The following is a 19,469-nucleotide window of genomic DNA, read 5'->3' on the forward strand; positions in this document are numbered from 1 at the left end:
AAGGAACTAAATTATGAAAGAGTCGACAAGAAGAGGAGAAACGAAACAACGCATTTAGTTACACGCATAAGTTTCGGTTTCGACTAGCTCGAATACCGCCATGTTATAACTTCGCAGACAACTTCCAAAAAAACAAGCATATTTATTTAAATCAATTTTTAAAATATAATATAAATATTAAAACTAATTTTGTTTTTAATATTTGAAATTAAAGTAAAATAAAACTTAATTTACGGGTATTAGGGCCGCGGAAAAGAAATGCCAGCGCGCAAACCGAGTGCTCTGATTGGCGCTCGTCAGCTCTTCTCTTTTCCGTTGCGCAGAGTTTGAAAAGCCGTGGTTCGGTGTGGCTGTCTCTCTGGACAGTGGGCAGTGGGGCAGTGGTTTGTCAAACCGTCGAACTGGTGGCTATTTCTGTGTGCGAATCTCCTGAGGCGGTGAGGATATTCGTTGTCAATCAGAGCCAGTCAACATGTCCACCTGGGATTTCAACTGCCCGAAATTCCGGGGTTTCCTGAACGACGGGGAATCGAGCGACAGCGATGCCGAGGCTTACTTCGGTATGATTTGTTACGTTTCTTCTCACAAAATTCATTTGCGCTGTAAAGTTACGTACCCCCCGGATACATGCCGTAACGCGAATTTCCCCATGGGAAGGACGAAAGAAAAAGTACTACGTAGACTCTAACCAATTTCCTCAATGTGCCCGACGTTTCGAAGCCAGCTCGGCTCCTTGTTCACGGGTTCGAAGCTGGCTTCGAAACGTCGGGCAGATTGAAGAAATTGGTTAGAGTCTACGTAGTACTTTTTCTTATTACTTACCTAACCAGGCGGAGTTCCGCCGAAATGTTTACATTGAAGGACAAAAAGAGTTGACAAGGGCTGAGGTTGCGTGGTTTCCTAGTAGACAGTTGACAAAAATAAAAATGGCGCTTTTTTTTTTTTTTTTGGTGATAAGGGTTTGTCGATTGAGTAGGCGGATTCCAGGTGTCATCTGACACCCTCCAAATATCGCGTCCGAAGACAGTCGTTACCGCCGCGTTGGAACCTGAATGCCTAGTCAAGAGGCCACCAGGTTCAGCTGGCTTGTTGGTGGTAGGACCGAGCGTTCCTTGTCAGGTCTCCCTTTTATTCGTTGGTCGTAAATCGGCCCAGAGTACAATACGTTAACTGAACACGGCTTCTGTTTCTGTCGAAACACGTTAGCGGATGCGCCCCCGGTATTTCGCCATCTGGACGAAATACTTCACGCTCTAAGTGTCGAGTTCTCATTTCGGCAGACTGGCGTTCGACTTTGGTGGTGTTATGCATATGTGGCAGGTTAGGTAAAAGGATGGAAACAGGAACAGAGGAAAGAAACACACAGACGACAGACAAGCGGAAGGTCATTGGCGTTAAAGCGGAATGTATAAAACAAACGTGTTTTAGTGTATTGCAATCGAAAACAAGAGTTTGAGAATGAAAAATTTTAATTGTTTGAGGTGGGGTTGCAGCTTTATATGAATATGTGCTTTCTTGCTGGAAGAATGCTCGCATTTTGTTTAATGCCAACGGCTCTAACAGAGTTGTAGAGTTGTTGGTATGCTCATTGTGCCGCCTGAGTGTGAGACCCCTTTCGTGCTTCAGATGCAGTCCACCCAAGCCCTCCTGCAACAGAAGTCTCCAGTGTATTCCATGATGCATCGGACAAGTCCCGAAATTCCGGCCGCCCTTCCAGGTCTGGTTTTGGTCTTTCTCTGTACTCCATTCACCCCAGAGGCGACAGTGCAATACAAGCTATGTATTCACCGGACCGGTGAAGCGCCATTTTTCGTCACCTGACCCTGCACGTCGGTATGGAGGGGAGTGAGACCATGTCTCAATAGATAGACCAATGTTACTAAAGCCCTCAGTTGGGAAACATCCTGGAAACCTGGGCTGCTGGCGTCCACTGAGACCGAGCTAAATATGATAACAGCACCGCCCTTTAGCGACGAGTTGAAACACGAAAGTGCTTTACATACATACGCGAGATCGCCCTGCGAGATGGCGCCACTAGTCCTTGCCCGACTCGACGTGCAGCCGTGCAGTTCCAGGAGTGGACGCTGAGGGAGAAATGGCGGCGTTGAAATCGCCATTAGCTCGGTTCTCAAGTATGGATCGGAGCCACTTTTTTAAAGCAGAATCTATGGCAGTTTCCCAACTGAGTAATTCTAGTAACGTTGGATAGACCCACAACTGGTCCAATGTGCGCGTAGCTTTCACTGCACTGTGCACCTGGGATTGATTGGAATATGCTTAGTCTTGTTTGCCGCTTTGCAGAGCTCCCTCATGTCGGCAGAATGTTATTGCCCAGCCACTGGCACCTGAGAGGTCTGCTCGGTATTCTATTTGTCACTCCAGCGAAAGCAATTCTCCTTAGGTGCAACACCAAGAAGCTTCAAAAGAAGGATCTTTTGCCATAGCAGTCTACTTTTGCAGCTTGGTTTTAATTTGTAATTTGACGAAGGTCCAAATATTTAAATTTGGTTGAGTGTTCATTAGTGTGGTGAAGCCTCAGTAGGTTGTTTCCTTCCATCACGTGTTTTAAAGCCCATTTACTCCAGAACACTAGGTTGCATGCTTTTGATTTCGTGGATCGGGAAGAATCATGGGAAAACGTTTTGATTTCTTGTCTTTCTCGAATCACATTCAAGGTGACAACTACTTGGTAACTGATAAGTGGTTTCGTTATAAGGATGTAGAACAGTGGACTGAGGGCGACAGACGAGGTGTTTCACTGGAGGGAACACCAATGTTGCAGTCAAGTGAATGGGAGAGTTTGATAGCTGCTTTTCGTGAGTTTGGTTGTGTTCGATTAGCTTCAAGACCGAGGTACCCACGCTGGTTGGTGCGTTGGCTATTCATCTTGGCTGCTTTTCGCCGGAAAAGCCTCTGGACCACACCGAAGGAGTTGGGCTAATTTCACAATTACTTGATTCCGGAAAACTTGCTCGCTGCATACGATTAATGAGGAAAATTGTCTGCTTTCAAAAGGTGGGGGACGCGTCTCGCAAAGTTAGAAGCTGTCACGACACTATGATCTATCGCGCCTCCAATATTTATATTATACCCCCGTCGAAGCCAGCACCAATATACGTCTACATTGCTCAGGTTGTCCGGCCACAAAAAATACTGAATTTCTCCGTTCAGGATTCAAAGTCAAGTTCAATGCAGAGAGGTTCTGCGTGAATCTCCGATGAAGACTGTCTTCAGTTTGTCCGCATTCGTCTTCGTGCTACCGGCTAGAACCATTTGGCTAAGTTTAAGTAGTATCCCTTTGTCTGTCAAATATACTTTTATTCAGCAGTTCACCTAATAGCTAGTCAACTAAGCTCATATTTCAACCCAAAGAATATACTAATATCGCCTTTGTGGGACATAGTACGTAATATAGCACATAACCCGCTTGTCAAAATGACCTCTCAATTGCTACTACAACATAAATTGAAATACGAGTATCAGCTGCTTAGTGGGGCGCCAGCGGGTTAACATGCTCCTTGGTTCAAGAAGCGCTTGCTCAATTTTCATAATTTTCCTACAGCCTGTGTTGTCGACCGAGCAGGCGACTGGAGCTGTTTCTTCAACGCGGATACACAGAAAAGCTAGATATTACGGACAGATAAGTCACATGGTTGAGGCATGCGAGTTAGCAAAAAATTGCTCTCGGTGGAACAATTCCGTAGTCATCACCGCTTTCCTTCGCTGATGAAAACTGATTAGAGTCTGTTACCATCTCTCCGGAGCCCATAGTTTTGGTTTTGCACGATATCTCCGAAACAGAAGTTTGACATGAAAAGAACAAAAAGCACCAAAAAACAAAGCTATTCTCTGCAAGTTTAGGTGCACCAGCTACACTTAACCGTCACAGTCCAAATACCTATAAAATACGGCATTAAACAAAAAAAAAAATTGTTAAATTGAATGTGGCACCTGTTCAGGCAGCCCCGCTGAGCCGACGCGACCTGTTCCCAGCCGCTAATTTTGTTTGGTGGTGCCCACTGTAGGTCGCTGGCGTCGCAAATAGTTAGTTGGAATAACAGAAAATCTCCGGAGTAGCCCTTTAATCTGTCTTTTTCCCTAGTGTGTTCTTTTATTTTTTTTTAATGCTGTCCATGCAGTGTTTTTTTATAGTGGCATCAAGAGGTGAAATATCAATGGGCAAAAGACGCGGTATTTACACCACTAATTAACACATCTCGGGCACTCTAGCAGCGATCTGTCCTCTCCTCAGCTTTTCTGCAAAATGTTAGCAAAGTATTTCTTTTCTTTATCGTAAAATAGAAAAGGATAAAAGCGCAGAAGACGGGACACTCGCAGGTCTTTAATGTAGCAACAACATTTAATGATGTCCTCCACAATTCGATGGCCCTTCGTGCAATCCGGAAAGCTGACGAATACGGAAGGGAAGTAAGAGGACAGGCAAAGGAATGCGATCAGGAAGAGGCCACCCTGTGGTACAACCATTAAATGTTGTTCCTACTTCAAGTACCTAGGCACCTGTTTTCTTTTCTAGTATGCTTATTCATTCGCGCTTTTCCTGTCGCTACCAATGCCGTCCCGGCGACTCGGAGGCAAAGTGCCGGCCTACGGGTCCTCAGGTGGCGGGTTCGAATCCCGGCCGAGGTGCCCGCAATCCGACGGAGGCAGATTGCGGAGGAGGCGCAATGTAACCAAGTTTCGAATTTCACGTTGAGAGATCCCTGTGTGGTTGAAATTATTCCTCAGTCCTCCGCCTAGGCATGCCAGATACCCTTTGTTAGTTTGGCACGTAAAACCCCCAAATTTGACTTGGCCATAGTTTTACTAACACTCTTCTCAAACATCTCATACCTTCTGTGACTGGCAGGCTACCTACGATGTCACAGGACAGTCCGATTGAGTTGAAATATTTTAAGGGGGGGACTGGCCAGGAGGTTTAACTTCTGAATTACTCAAGTGATCGGAATGAAATTTGCAGGGGAGATTTAACACCAGATGCATGTGTACTGTGTAAACTTTCAGCTCTTTGGGATAACTTGACATACCTACATAAAAGAATGTGTCACTCTTCATTGAGAAATCTATGATATGCAAATGAAGCTATTAAGCACCACTTTGACTGCTTGAATATAAAGTGGCGGATGTGGGACTTCGGTGTATCTAGTTCTTATAAATCAAATGTAAATATTTTAGGAAGTGTTATTACCTCAGAATATGAGATGAATATCTGTCCAGTGTCGGTTCTTAAAAAACGGTAGTTTTTTCAACGTGGACTTTTACTTAAAACAAGATGAAGTAGAGAGCCTGATTCCCCATTTAATTTAAGTTCAGAAACATCTTGATTGTGGTATCGGAATACTTTTACTTTCAAACAGAAAATCCTTTGTATGAAATTTGCAGCAAAAAGTGGATTTGAGAAAGAGGCATTCAAACATTGAGGTCCTTGACTTCGTTACTGCCTCACAATCTCTTGGAAATATTTTATATCAACGTCACTCTTTTGCACATGGTTATCAAATTTAGTGTAAGGGTGTATAAAAATTCGAAATTCGGGCCCATGTTCGCCTTTAATGGAGCTGTCTTCTTCCGCAGGCCCTACACGCGGAGCCGCGCGGCCGCGTCTGCGCTGGCCAGTCCACCGCTGCAAGAGTCTGCGCCCGACCCGGCCAAGGAGAACGAAGCGCCGGCGAAGCCATCGCAGAAAATCCTGCCAGGACCGAAACCCCGAGGAAAGCCTCAGTCAGAGCTGGCACTTCACGCCGTGAAGCGTGCAACTGGCAAGGTAGGTTTAGCCACATACCTCGCTTCTCGTCTCGAAACTCCGACTTTCGCGCGTGCAGACCCCCCACAGCTCCGTAGTGTTTCTAGCCGCCATTAGCGTGTAGCCCCACTGCGGCGCCTGGAACGGATTTCAGACCGGTGTGTCATAAATGATGTCCTCCACAATTCGATGGCCCTTCGTGCAATCCGGAAAGCTGACGAATACGGAAGGGAAGTAAGAGGACAGGCAAAGGAATGCGATCAGGAAGAGGCCACCCTGTGGTACAACCATTAAAGGTTGTTCCTACTTCAAGTACCTAGGCACCTGTTTTCTTTTCTAGTATGCTTATTCATTCGCGCTTTTCCTGTCGCTATGACACATCATTTATGACACATCATTAATGTGACATAAAAAGTTGCCATTCGATTTCCTCCCGACGACGTTGCAAAAGTGTCGCGCCTTCGGCGGTCGCCATCCTGGCGGTGTCGCAGCACGGGTGTTTTGGCAGACGACTGTTCTGCTGCGGGTCGCTTCCAGTCTTACGGTCCACAGAAGCTTCAACAGCCGTGACGACGGCAACACTCACTTGTACTCTTTGCCGGGACTTGCAGCTCCAACCGCCAGGACTGTGACATCCAAGAATGTCGCGTACCGGCTTCCATGACGACATTTGTTGCCGCCTCGGGACCGCTCTTGATGTAAGGGTAGGACAGGGCGCTAAACACACCGGGCGGACACTCGCTCCAGTCACCGTAGCCAACACCACATAGAGCTGAAGGCCGCAGCGCTCCTCCGGTGACGTCGCAAGAGTCGGCTGACGAGCGCCGCGGAAAAGCGCTGCACTGAAGGCGTCGCGCATAGATTTACCGACGTAGAATGGCATTTTTAACTGACCCAAACATTTGTTAATTGGTAAAACGGACTTATAAATATCTATATGACTGAGAAACATATTTTGTTACACAGGCAGCATATTAGGACATACAATTATTGTTATGATATGAAAGAGCAAGGTTAACAACGTTTTGAAAGAGATGGGTTTTCGTTTTAGGCATCCAAATCTTGGGTGCTTTAATTATCTCTAGCAGTGAGAAGACAAACAAAAAATAAATGTCCTGAAACGTTATTGTAAGTGATGGGACCCGCCAAAATGCGTAAGAGCAACAATCAAGTTGGTGCTGACATGTAGGTTACACATCTACCCGCGTTCATTCACACTACAAATAGATGCTGTGAATATAAGTTCTCTTACCTTTGATAGCTTCAAATTGTATATTCTCGCGTATCCATACTTTCTTCTTGTATCCATCTTGACACAAATCAAACACAAGCAACTTAGATGCCGCTCTATAGCTTTCGCGATACTAAGACACAGCACGTGCACGGCATGTAGACTTTAATGCTGCTTCGCAATAATAATGCTATGACAACTGTTGCACTGAATATAAAATAATTATTTAGATTTTAGGGTTTCACATTTTCCTTTCTTTGACTTGGAATTAGCCTCATAAGCTTTTGGTTCACCCTTCCACAATAGTTTTTCAGCACAATGTTTGTGCTGCACCAGAACAAGTTCTTCAGCACGAGCTCACTTGTGTATCCTTCTTCACATGCGTTGAAGTCGGAAGTCTCGTTGGTAGACAGCAGTTCCATTGTAAGCTCGGTGACGAACTGAAGCTGGATCGGAACCTTCAGAAACTCTGCCAGCTTGGAGAGTTCTTGAGCAACAATGTAATTGTGTGTCACGGCATTAACGGCGAACATAGTTGGATAAAGGAGCCCCCCTCGATCCAATTGCTTGACAAGAGAGTAGTTCTCCTGCGCAGGTGAAACTGTTGCTGTCTTATCTTTTTCAGTAAGCGCTCTCTTGCATTTTTGACATTTCGACTTTTTCAAATTGGCATAAACTGCACCCTGTCATGGAGACTAGGACTGGGAGGGTCTAATTTATCGCTCGTAACATTGCCTCTTCTGTAACCATGGGCGTTCCAACTGGGGGGGGGGGGGGGGGGCAATGGGGGGCGGCTTGCCCCCCTGTTCTCAGAGTGGGAGGGCAAGACACATGTTTTGCCCCCCCCTCCCCCCCCCCCCCCCCCCCAAAACAGCCACCACTGGACAAGGCAAACACTGGCTGGCAGCGCCCAAGGGATAGGGCTCTGCCCCCCGGCACTGGGGGGAGGGGGGAGGGGTCTGGTTTGCCCCCCCCCCCCCCCCCCCCCATTCAAAAACAGGTTGGTACGCCACTGTCTGTAACTATACTATGTTGCAGCTGGGCCGTGTCGTGTCTACTTGTTTTTCAAGCTCCTCCCATCGCTTGTCTTCACACGGGATTGTCGGCAACATACTCTGGAGTCGCAACTTATTTTCACCTTCGGAAAGCTGCCTTATAGATGTGTGATATTGCGAGCCAGCCAGCTGCCTGTAATTCCCGAACAGTCTTCCAAGCTATCAGTCTGAATCTTTCCCAGCAGGACATAGTTCAGCCCAAGTTCAGTGAAGCAGTATTCGGTGATCTCTACAAGTGCTCGTGTTGTTTGATGGAGTGCTCCTTGAGTCTCCTTGGTTAGCGTGCCACTGGTAAGGTTCTCGCTCTCCCAGAAGTCCCTGGTCCTTGAAAGTCGTCTGAGTCGCGTTTCTTTGTTCGGCGTCCATGTTAAAATTTCCTTCAGATTTCGAGACCTTGACGATTTTATTGATTCCTTAAATAATATGCGCCACAGAAGTAGGAACAAGAAGGGGACATGGAGCGAAGGCTACAGGCTCCTGACCGTGGTTTTTTTTAAAACGGGAGCTTGCGCTACAAAGATACGTTTCTAAAATTAAAAGCGAGAGCTAGCTTGTGCTTGTCGCCTTCGCTGCCACGTCAGCGTAAAATTCAACGAAATAAATTCAATAATTAAAAAAAAAGAAAACAAAACAATGTGAAAAGATGTCAGTGTCCTCACCTTGGTATGCGTCGGTAGAACCAGGTTTTTTCGAGGAAACGCCCGCATCCATACTTTTCGCAGTTCTTCATCCTCCGGGAACTTAAACACACACCTTCTTCGACGACGTTTCATAGTTCCCATGGCACCCAAGGACACAGCATTTGTGAGACATGGCTATCCCGAAAACCGCCCGTAACTTGGCAACCACCACGCGTTAACCGCCATGCACACCAAAGACAAAAGCGACGGTTAGAGCAGTTCACATACTCCTGCCGCGAGACTTGTGCAGGCCGCCGTGCGCAAAGGAGGCAAAAATTGTTAATTGTGCAACTGCCCCGGGAGAACCCTGGGCTTGGAGAAAGCTAAAAACAAGAACAAAAAAAGGCCGAAGCATGCGCCGCTTGGCGTCCTCGGGAAAACGCATATTAAAAAAAGCGAAGAGAGCAAGTGTTGCGGAGAAGCCTTCCTCTCAGGTCAGCCCGCTCGTCGTGAATCTGTGACGTCGCAACTCCGAGCGCTGCGGCCTTTGCTCTAGGTGGTGTTGCCGTAGCCCTTCTTTCCCCTGAGCTATGCACAACAACTCTCCTTTGAAAAGGAATCGTGGGGATGCCACGTAGTGCAGGCCGGCGTTTTGTTAGAGCTAGTCTCGGAGCAAAACTTCTGCTGCTGTTCTCTATAATGCTTTTCGAGACTAATGTCTGGTACGAGTGATTTTTGTTTTTCTTACTTCTGTTTCTTGTTTACTTTGTCACCGGTCTTGAGCTCCCACCCACCCATAAATTTGAAAGATCTCGGTCTTCCTAGTTTGCTGAAAAGGATGCAGACTATCGTTGACGTCCTTTGGAAGCTTATTTGTTGGGGTTGGCTGTGGTATAAGCCTCTCAACGAAAACTGAAAGAAGTATTTGTCTAAATTTAAATTGGTTACGGGGCAATCTTTTCCTGAAATCCCATGGTCTCCGCAAAGTTTTGAAGTGTCACGATTCTCAGGAACGTGAAATTGACGGCACAGTTGTGAGTCAATTGCTTTAATTTTGTGGGCGCATTAAACGGTGCCTCATTAACTAAGTATTTCGGCCAGGTTATCTTTCTCACATTTGGACGGCGGTGACAGACGTGCGCAAGCTGCCTCTGTTCAAACTTTGCTGCAGGTCTGACATGCGTGCGCGATATATACTTGGGAGCTGGCAACTGTTTGTAAATCGCATATTCCTTCCTTTCAAAGGCGAAAACCAGAGCACCAAGAAAGGCTTTGTGCGAGAATAAATGCCAGCGGGATACCAAGGCGGCGTCGCAAGCACCGAAGAGGCCTCTTCCCGAGCAGAAAACGTTGGCGGAGCTGGTGAGGAACTTCGAGAGGACTCCGATGCGGTTCCGCACTCACACGGCTCCGCAGAACTTCAAACGTGAGTGACCAAGGTCACCCCTGTTCACCTTTTAAAAACAATATTCAGGGTCCATGATGTATTCTCCCTCGTTTTCGTATTGCGTGGCGGCTCACATAACACATTATTACTATTCTGTCTATGGAAGCATTATCTTTGCTGTTTTAGCTTTTTAGTGCACTTGGATTCGGAATTTTGGCTTTTCTGAAGCAGGATAGCTTGCTGGGCTGGTTGGTTGAACGACATATTAAAAAACAGCGCAAAAAGGATGGGACACAAAGTAGGACACAGGACCTACGCTGACTAACAATGATAGGTTTACTAGAACTTCCACGCGTGACAGGGGCACGTGCAAGAGCTTGTGCTTGCGCGTGCTAGCTCAAGCTCGACAAAAATCCGTGTGTCGATCAAATAAGTGCCAAGAGAGCATAAAACATTTGAGGCTGCCCATAACAATACTGATCTTTTTTATATGCCCTCGTTCGCATCGGTCAAATAAAATGCGCTGATGCACATGCAAAATAAGAGAACGAGTGAATGCATGACCCAGACGGAGAGTTCAAAAAAAAAAAAGCTAATCTTGGAGCAGAGTGGTGCATATTCAAAGGCGTAAGCAAAAACGAAGGTATGCAAGAGCGCGCGTGGCTCCGCCTCCGTCGCGTTGCTCGCTACCACACATTCTTGATTTTGGCTTACCATATTTACGCGAATATAATGCGACCACGAATATAACGCGAGGGCAGGTTTTGATGCCCTCAAGTATACATTTCTCGCACTCGGGGGCATAGCAGAAGTGAAAAGGCAATGGAAATAGAAGATCCTCACTGCTCAGTCCTTCCATTTACAATCCCCCCCGCGCACATAAGCAGCAGTACGGCGCCGCTTGTATGGTAGTTCCTTTTTCTTCCGCGTCGCTGCCGCAGTGTTTTTCTTTGCAACGTGCGTCACTTAAGAGCAACAATTTACCCTAAATCAATTACTTTTCACCGAGAAAATTTGCTATACTGGTCATTCTTGCTTTGTGGGGCTGTGAAATTTCTTGGTTAACAGAAGTATTTGTTAAACAGGAATTTATTGTAGCATTCTGAAGAACACATTTGCTTCGTTAAACGGGCTTTTTTTGTAGTAGAGGCGTTCGTTATGAAAGGCGTTTGGCTGTAGATGCCAGAAAAGGTTGTTCTTTGTCTCTTTAGGCTTCCGGCCGACAATCCCAGTGACACCGCACCTCGCCACCAAGCTGCGGTCACGGCCCGTGAAGATAGAAACCAAGGCTGAGAGAGATCAGCGTCTTGTGGAGGAGCTCAAGAAGTGAGCGTTTTGGCTTCTTCGTCCCTGAGCCTTGCCTGTGCATGCAACCGTCACGAAACGAACCTTCAGAAGGACTCTGAGTGGCAGTTATTGTTTTTATACGGTGCCTAGAATGCATCCTCTGTCGCTCCCTCCGTTTGGCGTCGTAACCGTACCTACGAGGGGCGTTTTATAAATCTTGCTTCCTGGTACGTAACACTTCTGTTCAGTGATAGAATTAGGATGCTGCATTCAAATGAAATATCAGAATCTCTTCTTTCCTATTAGCACGTCCCTTTTCGATTTAGTCTCCACCGCCGGCGATGCACTAGGCTCTGCATGCCACCGTAGAAGTACAGGGGGCCGCTGTTCACAAGACCGATGCCGTGCTGGAGCAGCTGCAGTTCTTAGATGTTTTGGCCTTGCCCACCTGGCAGCCCGGACCTTGCAGCGTTGGACTTTTGGCTGTTTCCCAAGATGAAGGAACATCTGAAGGGTATGCGGTGTGCCTGCGGCGAAGGCATCACCATTGCAGATCACTGCTGGTCTCTTGAGCAGCTGCCCTTGATCTTCTACGACGGCATGCAGAGGAGAGACTAGTGCACTGGTGGCTGAAGTGCATTGCCACTAGTGAGGACTATGTCGAGAAGTGACGTGCTCCTGGCAGGCATTCATTTGAATGTGAAGGCTGGTTCACACAATAACAACTGCTTACGAGAGTGTGCCTTAAAAAATCTTAGTCTCGTACGGTGAGAAAACGCGCAGGTGCCATCATTGGGTGGCCACTTGGCATTGCCATGTATTTGTTTCTTTGTCGCGCATCATTCTTTTGATGACTCAAAAAAACCTTACATTGTTATAAACTACCGTTTCTCATAGATAGCATGAACATTTGATTCGCAGATACCGCCAAACCTTCGCTCTTGAGAAATGCAGTTCACGGTCACCTCTTAGATGGCAGCTTGGCAGTGTTTTCTTAGAAGAGATCACAAGAAGTTGGTCCTAAGCAATCTCAAATCTGCGAACGGGCCTTAAAGGGACACTGACAGGGTATTTATGCTCGCCGAGGTTTTTAGTTGTACACAACGTATAAGGGCCCAACCATTCAGAAGAGAATTTGCGGCTTGAAATTCGGTTTCGTTCCACCCGAAAACCGCCGATCGACAACTGGCCGGTTTGAGTCGCGCTCATTCTCTTCTCCGTGGTCACGGGCTGTTTTCTAAGGTTTAGACACAACCACCGAATTTAATGAAAGTCGTGGGTCATTGAGGGCACACACTCAATATTAAAAATAGAAAAAATATGAAGCCCATTTTTTGTGGCTTCTAAAAAGTTGCAAATACGTTGATTGAAAAAAAAGTTGCACAGAGAACCGGAAGCATCCTGTGCATTCACTGCACAATTCTCAACGTCGCGTCGTGTCCCGTATTGTGGGACTCACGGGCTGGACGGTGATGGCAGTGGACGACGGACGTGGAACGTCTACTTTAGAACTGTCATTCGCGGTACCGGCGAATCTGTCTTAATTCGAGAGAGAAATTTTGTTCCAATTAAAAGAATTGGTATTCATCCCGTGTGACACGCCTGACCACCAAGCCAATTTGCAAGAAGACATTGCCAAGTCGTCGCCCCTTCTTGTGGCCAAAGACATCGCTCGTGGAAACGTCGAGCACGAAGTGCGTATTTTGAGTTGAATATGCATGCATGCGATTTCTTCACTAGGTGCGAATGTAGCCAATGCGTGGTGCTGCCCGACTTCGGGCCAGGAGTGCCTTTGCTGGAGAGAAATCGGCAGCCAACTTTTCGAACTACGGTAGACTGGCTGCATTACTACGAAGGGTTTCCCCAGTAGCTCAGTTGAAAGAGCTCCGCTTCACTCGCACACTTTTTTTTGCTTTATTGAAAATATATGTGACTTGCTTTATTAAAAATATATGCGACTGTAGCAAAATATTAATTAGGTAGTCTTCTGACACCATAATAAATTGCCTGGCAAGAGGGAAAAAAATATTTAGGGAGTGTCTGTCCCTATAAAAGAACACTGACACCCCCCAAAATTTATTTTTTGTTGGGCGATGCTTTATGGTGTCAGAAGGCCAATCAATATTTTGCTACAGCGTCCTATATTTTTAAGAAAGTAAAAAAACGCAACTGCTCAAAGCGGAAGCCGAAACTGAACTGGAGAAGAAATATAGAGGAGGAGTGTTGCCAAAAATCATGTGGCTGTGCAACATTTTTTTTTTCAATGGATGTATTTGCAGTATAATATGCATCATATTTTGTTTCTATTTTTAATATTGAGTGTGTGCCTTTGATGATCCACGACCTTGATTTGGTGGTTCTGTCTAAACCATAGAAAACGGCACGTGACCACGGAGAAGGGCGCGAGTGCGACTCAAACTGGCCAGTTCTCGATCAATTTTCGGGCGGGAAGAAAACAAATTTCGAGTCGCAAATTGAGGCTCGAAATGTACAAATAATGTACAAGTACAAACCTTGGCGAGCATAAATACCCTGTCCGTGTCCCTTTAACTCCCTTCAATTTCATACAGTGATCTTCAATCACTGTATGAAAAATTTAGACTAGGGGGCAAAACTTGTTCAGCGTCGTTCGTATTATAAGAAGTGCATCTGCTCGAATGCCCCCATGCAGGTACAGAGTGAGGCCCAGCAAGGTTGCTCCACCACGCAAGGCGCCGAGAAAAGAGGCCGAAGTCGTCGCGGGGCCGTCCGGCCACGGCGAGTCGCAGCGCCAGGCTTCCGCACCCACCTCGGACCGCCGCAAAACGCGCGTGGTGTCTGCTCCCGCCAAACCCGAGCACAAGTTTGTTGCTCGGCCACCACCCAAGATGGCTCTTGCCGGCCCTACGGTAAGTTCCACAGTCTGGGTATCATATCTGGTGGGCGTTTTGCTTGCTCGCAAAAGATGCGCACGTTGTTTAGACCGTCGGTCTTCAAACTGAGTTCCTACGAGCCCAGGGCAGTTTGTTAGTGAATGTGAGCATCTTTCCTGGTGACTAAAATCCCCTACAAGGTGCTTCTATATAAAACAGTCCAAACATCCCCTTGAAAATCAGATGTAATACTATAGGAGCGTTGTCTTCTTGTATCCAACTTCCATGGTGGGGACACTCGATATAGTGAACGAAGCTCGGCTGCCCGTTGCTTTTTGCACGATTCGATTGTGCCGGTAGTGAGCACATCGCTTGCGTTGCGGGGCTGGTAGGCCGCCAAGCTAGGATGCATGCAGTAAGATACGCAGCAAAAAAGCAGTACTAAAGAAAAGAAATGAACGCGCACATAGGGAGCAGGGTGCTCGCTGTCGGAATGGTAGCCTGCACCCTTTCTTCAAACACTGCTGATGCTGCGCGGCTCCCTAACCCCAAAATAAAATTAGCAAAAAAAAAGTCTTTGGGTAGTTGAGTGTTTGTGTCGACAACAACGGTTGGGCAATCGCACTTCAAAGGCCTTGCCTTTGTTTACCTTTTTTCTTTTGCCGTTGTTGCTTTTCCCGTTTACATGATGTGTCGCAGCCAATGGGTATTTAGTAGGTGCCATTTTTCGTTGCTATAGACATCAGATAATGCCGGCTTCGCTTCATAGGACAGATAATGCTTTCGCTTTAAAAGAGGTGATGTCCGCTGGCTATGGTATCAACACTTCACTTAATGGCATGCACGAAATGGTGGTTGAGACTCTGTGCTAGAACTTTATTCTTTCTTCTTTTTTTTTAATATAGAGCACTGCAATTTGCAGTTGGTCTTGCTATTGAAATTTAGCATTATTTTGTATATTTTAAATGTTTTAGGCTGCCATTTTTTGCCGAGATGTATGCATATATTTGGAAGTTTTTGTTGTGTGAAGGAAAGAGTTGACAAACGTGATGCAGAGATTGCGACTTCCCATCGCATCTCATTCACCTGTTCATTTATGCGACCTCACAAACCCATGCCTCATCACGAATCTGCGCGATTAACCCCTGTAGTCTGTGCTGCATGCTGTTGAATTTTGTACCGTCCTGGTCTCTTCTCCTTGTGCGCGCCTAGTCTAAGCCACCGAAGACGACGGCAAGACGCACGGTGGCGCAGTCCCCCGCCTTTGCCCTCAAAGCGAGGTGCGAGAGCTGGAACTTGAAGAGGAAGCAGGCGGAGGAAGCGAAAAAGGTGACGTGGCCTGTCGTCCTTGTGCCGTCCTTCCTTTGTTTGTCTCTGCACTTCGTTTTCGGCTCAAAAACCAACGACCAGTTCGCACTTTCCACTTTTTCCTCGCTTCCTCCTCTCCCCCTTCTGCCCTGTCCACCGTTGCCTGTTTCCTCCTCTCCCATGGTGAGGAGGACCTTCTGCGTAGCTGAACCTCGAGAATGATCGTCGGCTTTTAACCGTTTCGTCAACGTGAAGCCGTCCCTAAGCCGTTCAGGACAAGTATAGCTCGTCTGCTTTCCCCGATTCGCGCACTCAATCGTTTTAGACAAACCGGGCTCCCTAATGGCTTAGCGTCAAGCTTTTTTACAATTTTGCTCCCAATTTGTTTATGACTTGAAACTTGATTTTGAAGGCAACAAATGTAATTTTGAAGACAACAATTAAGCAGTTGAGGGCCAGAAATTCCCTCAAAACTTATAACGGTAAAGACCACTTAAATTCTTAAGACTGGTGCCACCTGTTGGGTAACTGTAAAACACTTGGCGCATCATTTTTTTTTTTCTTGTAAAATGTTTGACAATGTTACAAAACGACCATTTCTCATAGATAGTATGTACATCTAGTGTCACAAGTACTGCAGAACGTTAGCGCTACGAAGCACAGTTCCAGGGTTACATCATAGACAGGGCCAAAATGCCAGTGTGTTCCGTCGTCGTAAGAAGTTGCAAGAACAACTCAATCCTATGCAAGCGCAAGTGTGTGAATTTTCGTAGTGCAATGGGCATCATATAAGTGTGTCATTGCTTGCTGAAAGAACTGGGAGTGTCTGTCCCTCGTCCATTTCAGTGTTTTTTTATTCTTTTTGTGTGAACTATCTATTCTTGTTACAAAAAGTGATGAGTACAGTCTAAGCTCGTTATAACAGACCTTGATTTTGACCAAGATTTCGGTCTGTTGTAAGAGGAGTATGTTGTATGCAGATACGAAGTTGAGTCAGTAGTATGTATATAGGAAAACCAACTGAACTTCACAAATCAGTATGTTATATCCCAATGTCTATTGTAACCAGGTCTGTTGTAATGAGCGTAGACTGTAATATTCTCCAGTACCAGAGAGGGACCCTCAATCATCAAAATTGCCTTGCCTGCTACTGAACCTGCTGAAAATGTCAAATGCTGCTTCCATCATTGGTATTGATTACACATTCATGCTTTAGTATGATGCTGCTTATCCAGATCGAAACTGCCAGTGGCGGGGATTAAGCAAAGGATCAGCGGGTCCTATGATGTGAGCTTTCTCTCTGCTTGCTCCTGGCTCAGTGCACTAACAGTCTTGGCCAAATTGTGCCGAAACGGAGCACAGGTTTCTGGGATAAACACATTTTTTCTCCTTTCCTAATTACAAATGTCCACCTCTTATTAACCCCTTAACCGTTTTTGACGAGCCAAGCTTGTTCACTCGGAGCCGTCCCCAAACTGTTTAGCACGAGTGTTGCTCGTTTGCTCACCCTTGCTCACCCCTTGGCCGTTTTGGACGACCCAGGCTCGTTCAGAGCTTAGTTTATGGCGCTGCTGGGAGTTGATAGCACATGTGTTTTTATTGTGCATGTTCATAAAATGGCGACCTGCGGTGCAGATTCATGTGGCCCAAACCGCAAATGCAGTAATTAAAAAAACAAAAACAGGTTAGGATAAAAAAACTGCCAAAAATAAAGAAATGGCAAGGGTTTAAGGAGTTATTATTTTTCTAATTGCGATAGTGGTTAGACATTGTTCGAGTTTACTTGTACGAACGTGCACATTTGAACGGGGTGGTTATTATAGGCAACTAAAACCTGTTGCCTGCCTCTTTTTTGTTTTGAGTGATTGTGTTTTTAGTTATTTTTTGTTATTGTTTCCTAAACCTTCTTACAGTAATCTCCTACTGTGAGACCAAAAAGTTTGAAAACCCCTGGTCTAGAGGAACTGAGGTGGTTGCAGCTGTCGCAAGACTTGTGGTTTCCTCGAAACGAAGGAGTATGATGGCTAAGACGGCTAAACCACTGGATGTCTGTCCCCCCAGCAGGAAGAGGCGGCGGTGGCAGCTGTGCCCGCCAAGCGCCCCTCCAGGTCCCGCCAGAGGCGGAACGCCCCGGGACAGCAGCAGCAGCAGCAACAGCAGCAGCGGCCGACATCTCGGCAGCGCAGCACCACCCCACAGCCGTTCTCGTTCCAGACTCGGCAGGACGAGGCCCTCCGCAAGAAGCAGGCCAGGCTGCAGGAAATGGGACAGGAGGAAAAGGAGGTGCGTAGAACTAGAGCCACTGTACGTAACAGCTTTGTCTGCCAGAGTGACGCTACACTTTTCTCTCTGCCGCCTTTTGCCGCAATCGGTCTAGCGCGGTACGATAGCAACTGGCCAAGATGGCTTAGTTTCTATAGCAACCGACAGAGCCAAACAAGACCGACGATTGTCGAAGTACCTTTTCGGAGCACTGCCCGCGTACCTGTCGTCTCCTTCCTTTACTTCTTGAGTAGCGTAAAGTTCAAATTGTCAGTGGCACGTCTATGCGTGCGTTGAACGTGCTGTGAATAAGGTGCTCAAAACTTTAGAAATGCTCGTGCCAGTATGCCAACCATGCTTTTATGTGGCTTTTACTCACCTTTGCCTAGTACCTCTACCAGCTTGCAATGAACGGATGAAGAGATGAAATTGGCCATTCTAATAAAGAGACTGGCAGGTGTTGCTAGCAGTTTGGTTACTGAGGTGATCTCCAGGCCCAAAAGGGAGATCACTATTGACGCATCTGCCATGGTACATATACAGTCGCCGACCGATTTTTCGGAGTCTGATAATTCAGACTTGTTCAATAATTCGGACCTAAAGGAGGAACCGTGACTTACCCCATAGAAATAGTGTATATTCACAACCAATGTTTCGGACAGCTTGAGTCCGAAAGTTCGATTATTCGGACAAAATCGTCACAAGCAATCAGCGGGAAATACCACCAAGAAGTGGCCATTTTGAATTCTATGTTGGCCGCAAATGGATTGGCTTGGTTTGGCAGCGCGACTTGAGTACTCCCGAGTCTTACCGCTAGGTGACGCTATGCTAGCCTTTTTTTTCCATTTAGCCGCACGTCATCGTCATCATCATCATTATTATCATTTTGCTTTGTTTCCTTCCATCCCTTCGAGCCTCCGCCCCACTTTTGCATCGCCAGTCGCCATTTTGCGCTCGTGGATTTGCACCTCTCATCTCGTTCCTCGCATCAGCAGAAAATGAGACTGCGATGACGACTACCGCCCGCAGCCATTGACAGCGGACACTACGAATGCATTAGCATTGCTGTTGAATGTGTACGACAAGAACACGACGCTCGCGCAATTGCAAGCAGACATCATCGCGAGCAGGTGTACCCTGGAAGCAAGCCACTATTGACGGCTTTTTAAAGCCTGTTTAGGCGTGATAAAGGCAAGCTTTTTTCATCTATTGAATTTTTGGACTGCTTGATTATTCGGACCATTTCGGGGATCACGTCCGAGTCCAAATACTTGGTCGGCGACTGTAGGTCTTTTTCCATCGTGTCACTACTCTGGCAGTGAAAGGCAGTGGCTCTAGGTAGAACCAGTGCCACTCTACAGTCGCACCTCGCGAACATTGACCCTGTTAGTATGGATACCCCCAGACTTCCTTTTCGGAGCCGAACTTCATAAACACGCGCATTTTTGTCTCATTAATATGGACAACTTACATTAGGGATGATTTGGGTTAGGGGGGGGTTATATTGCCGCACGCAGGGATCGAGCATTGCTTGCTCGGTCCCCTTACGCGGCTGTATAATCGAGACATTGCTTTGTGCTACCGTGAAGAGTAGCACGGGGACTTCGCCGACAGAGTGAGGGGGAGCTAGCACCTTAAGTTTCTAAATCACCAGTGCCTGTCGTGCGACGTCGTAGTGACGGGAGAGTGTCGAAAGGATGGAAAAT

General features: G+C 46.6%; 1 protein-coding gene across 4 annotated transcripts in view; it reads left to right on the forward strand.

Annotated features, from left to right (window-relative positions):
- The first annotated feature begins 307 nt into the window (after positions 1-307).
- The window catches only part of LOC8029770 (targeting protein for Xklp2-B), a 41,748-nt gene continuing 22,586 nt past the window's right edge, over positions 308-19,469 (forward strand). The window contains exons 1-8 of one of the 4 annotated variants that reach the window (XM_029972406.4): positions 308-560; positions 1,627-1,717; positions 5,593-5,782; positions 9,913-10,093; positions 11,266-11,380; positions 14,013-14,229; positions 15,406-15,522; positions 17,566-17,784. In XM_029972406.4, coding sequence (XP_029828266.3) covers positions 473-560; positions 1,627-1,717; positions 5,593-5,782; positions 9,913-10,093; positions 11,266-11,380; positions 14,013-14,229; positions 15,406-15,522; positions 17,566-17,784 — 1,218 coding nt within the window. In that variant the 5' untranslated portion in view covers positions 308-472. Of the gene's footprint in view, positions 561-988; positions 1,096-1,626; positions 1,718-5,592; positions 5,783-9,912; positions 10,094-11,265; positions 11,381-14,012; positions 14,230-15,405; positions 15,523-17,562; positions 17,785-19,469 lie in introns of those variants that run through there. The other 3 variants (XM_042290674.1, XM_040499559.2, XM_042290676.1) reach the window with 3 other exon arrangements.

This window comes from Ixodes scapularis, unplaced genomic scaffold (genome assembly GCF_016920785.2).
Source record: "Ixodes scapularis isolate PalLabHiFi unplaced genomic scaffold, ASM1692078v2 PGA_scaffold1__304_contigs__length_218370807, whole genome shotgun sequence".
In the NCBI taxonomy this organism is placed as follows: Eukaryota; Metazoa; Arthropoda; class Arachnida; order Ixodida; family Ixodidae; genus Ixodes; species Ixodes scapularis.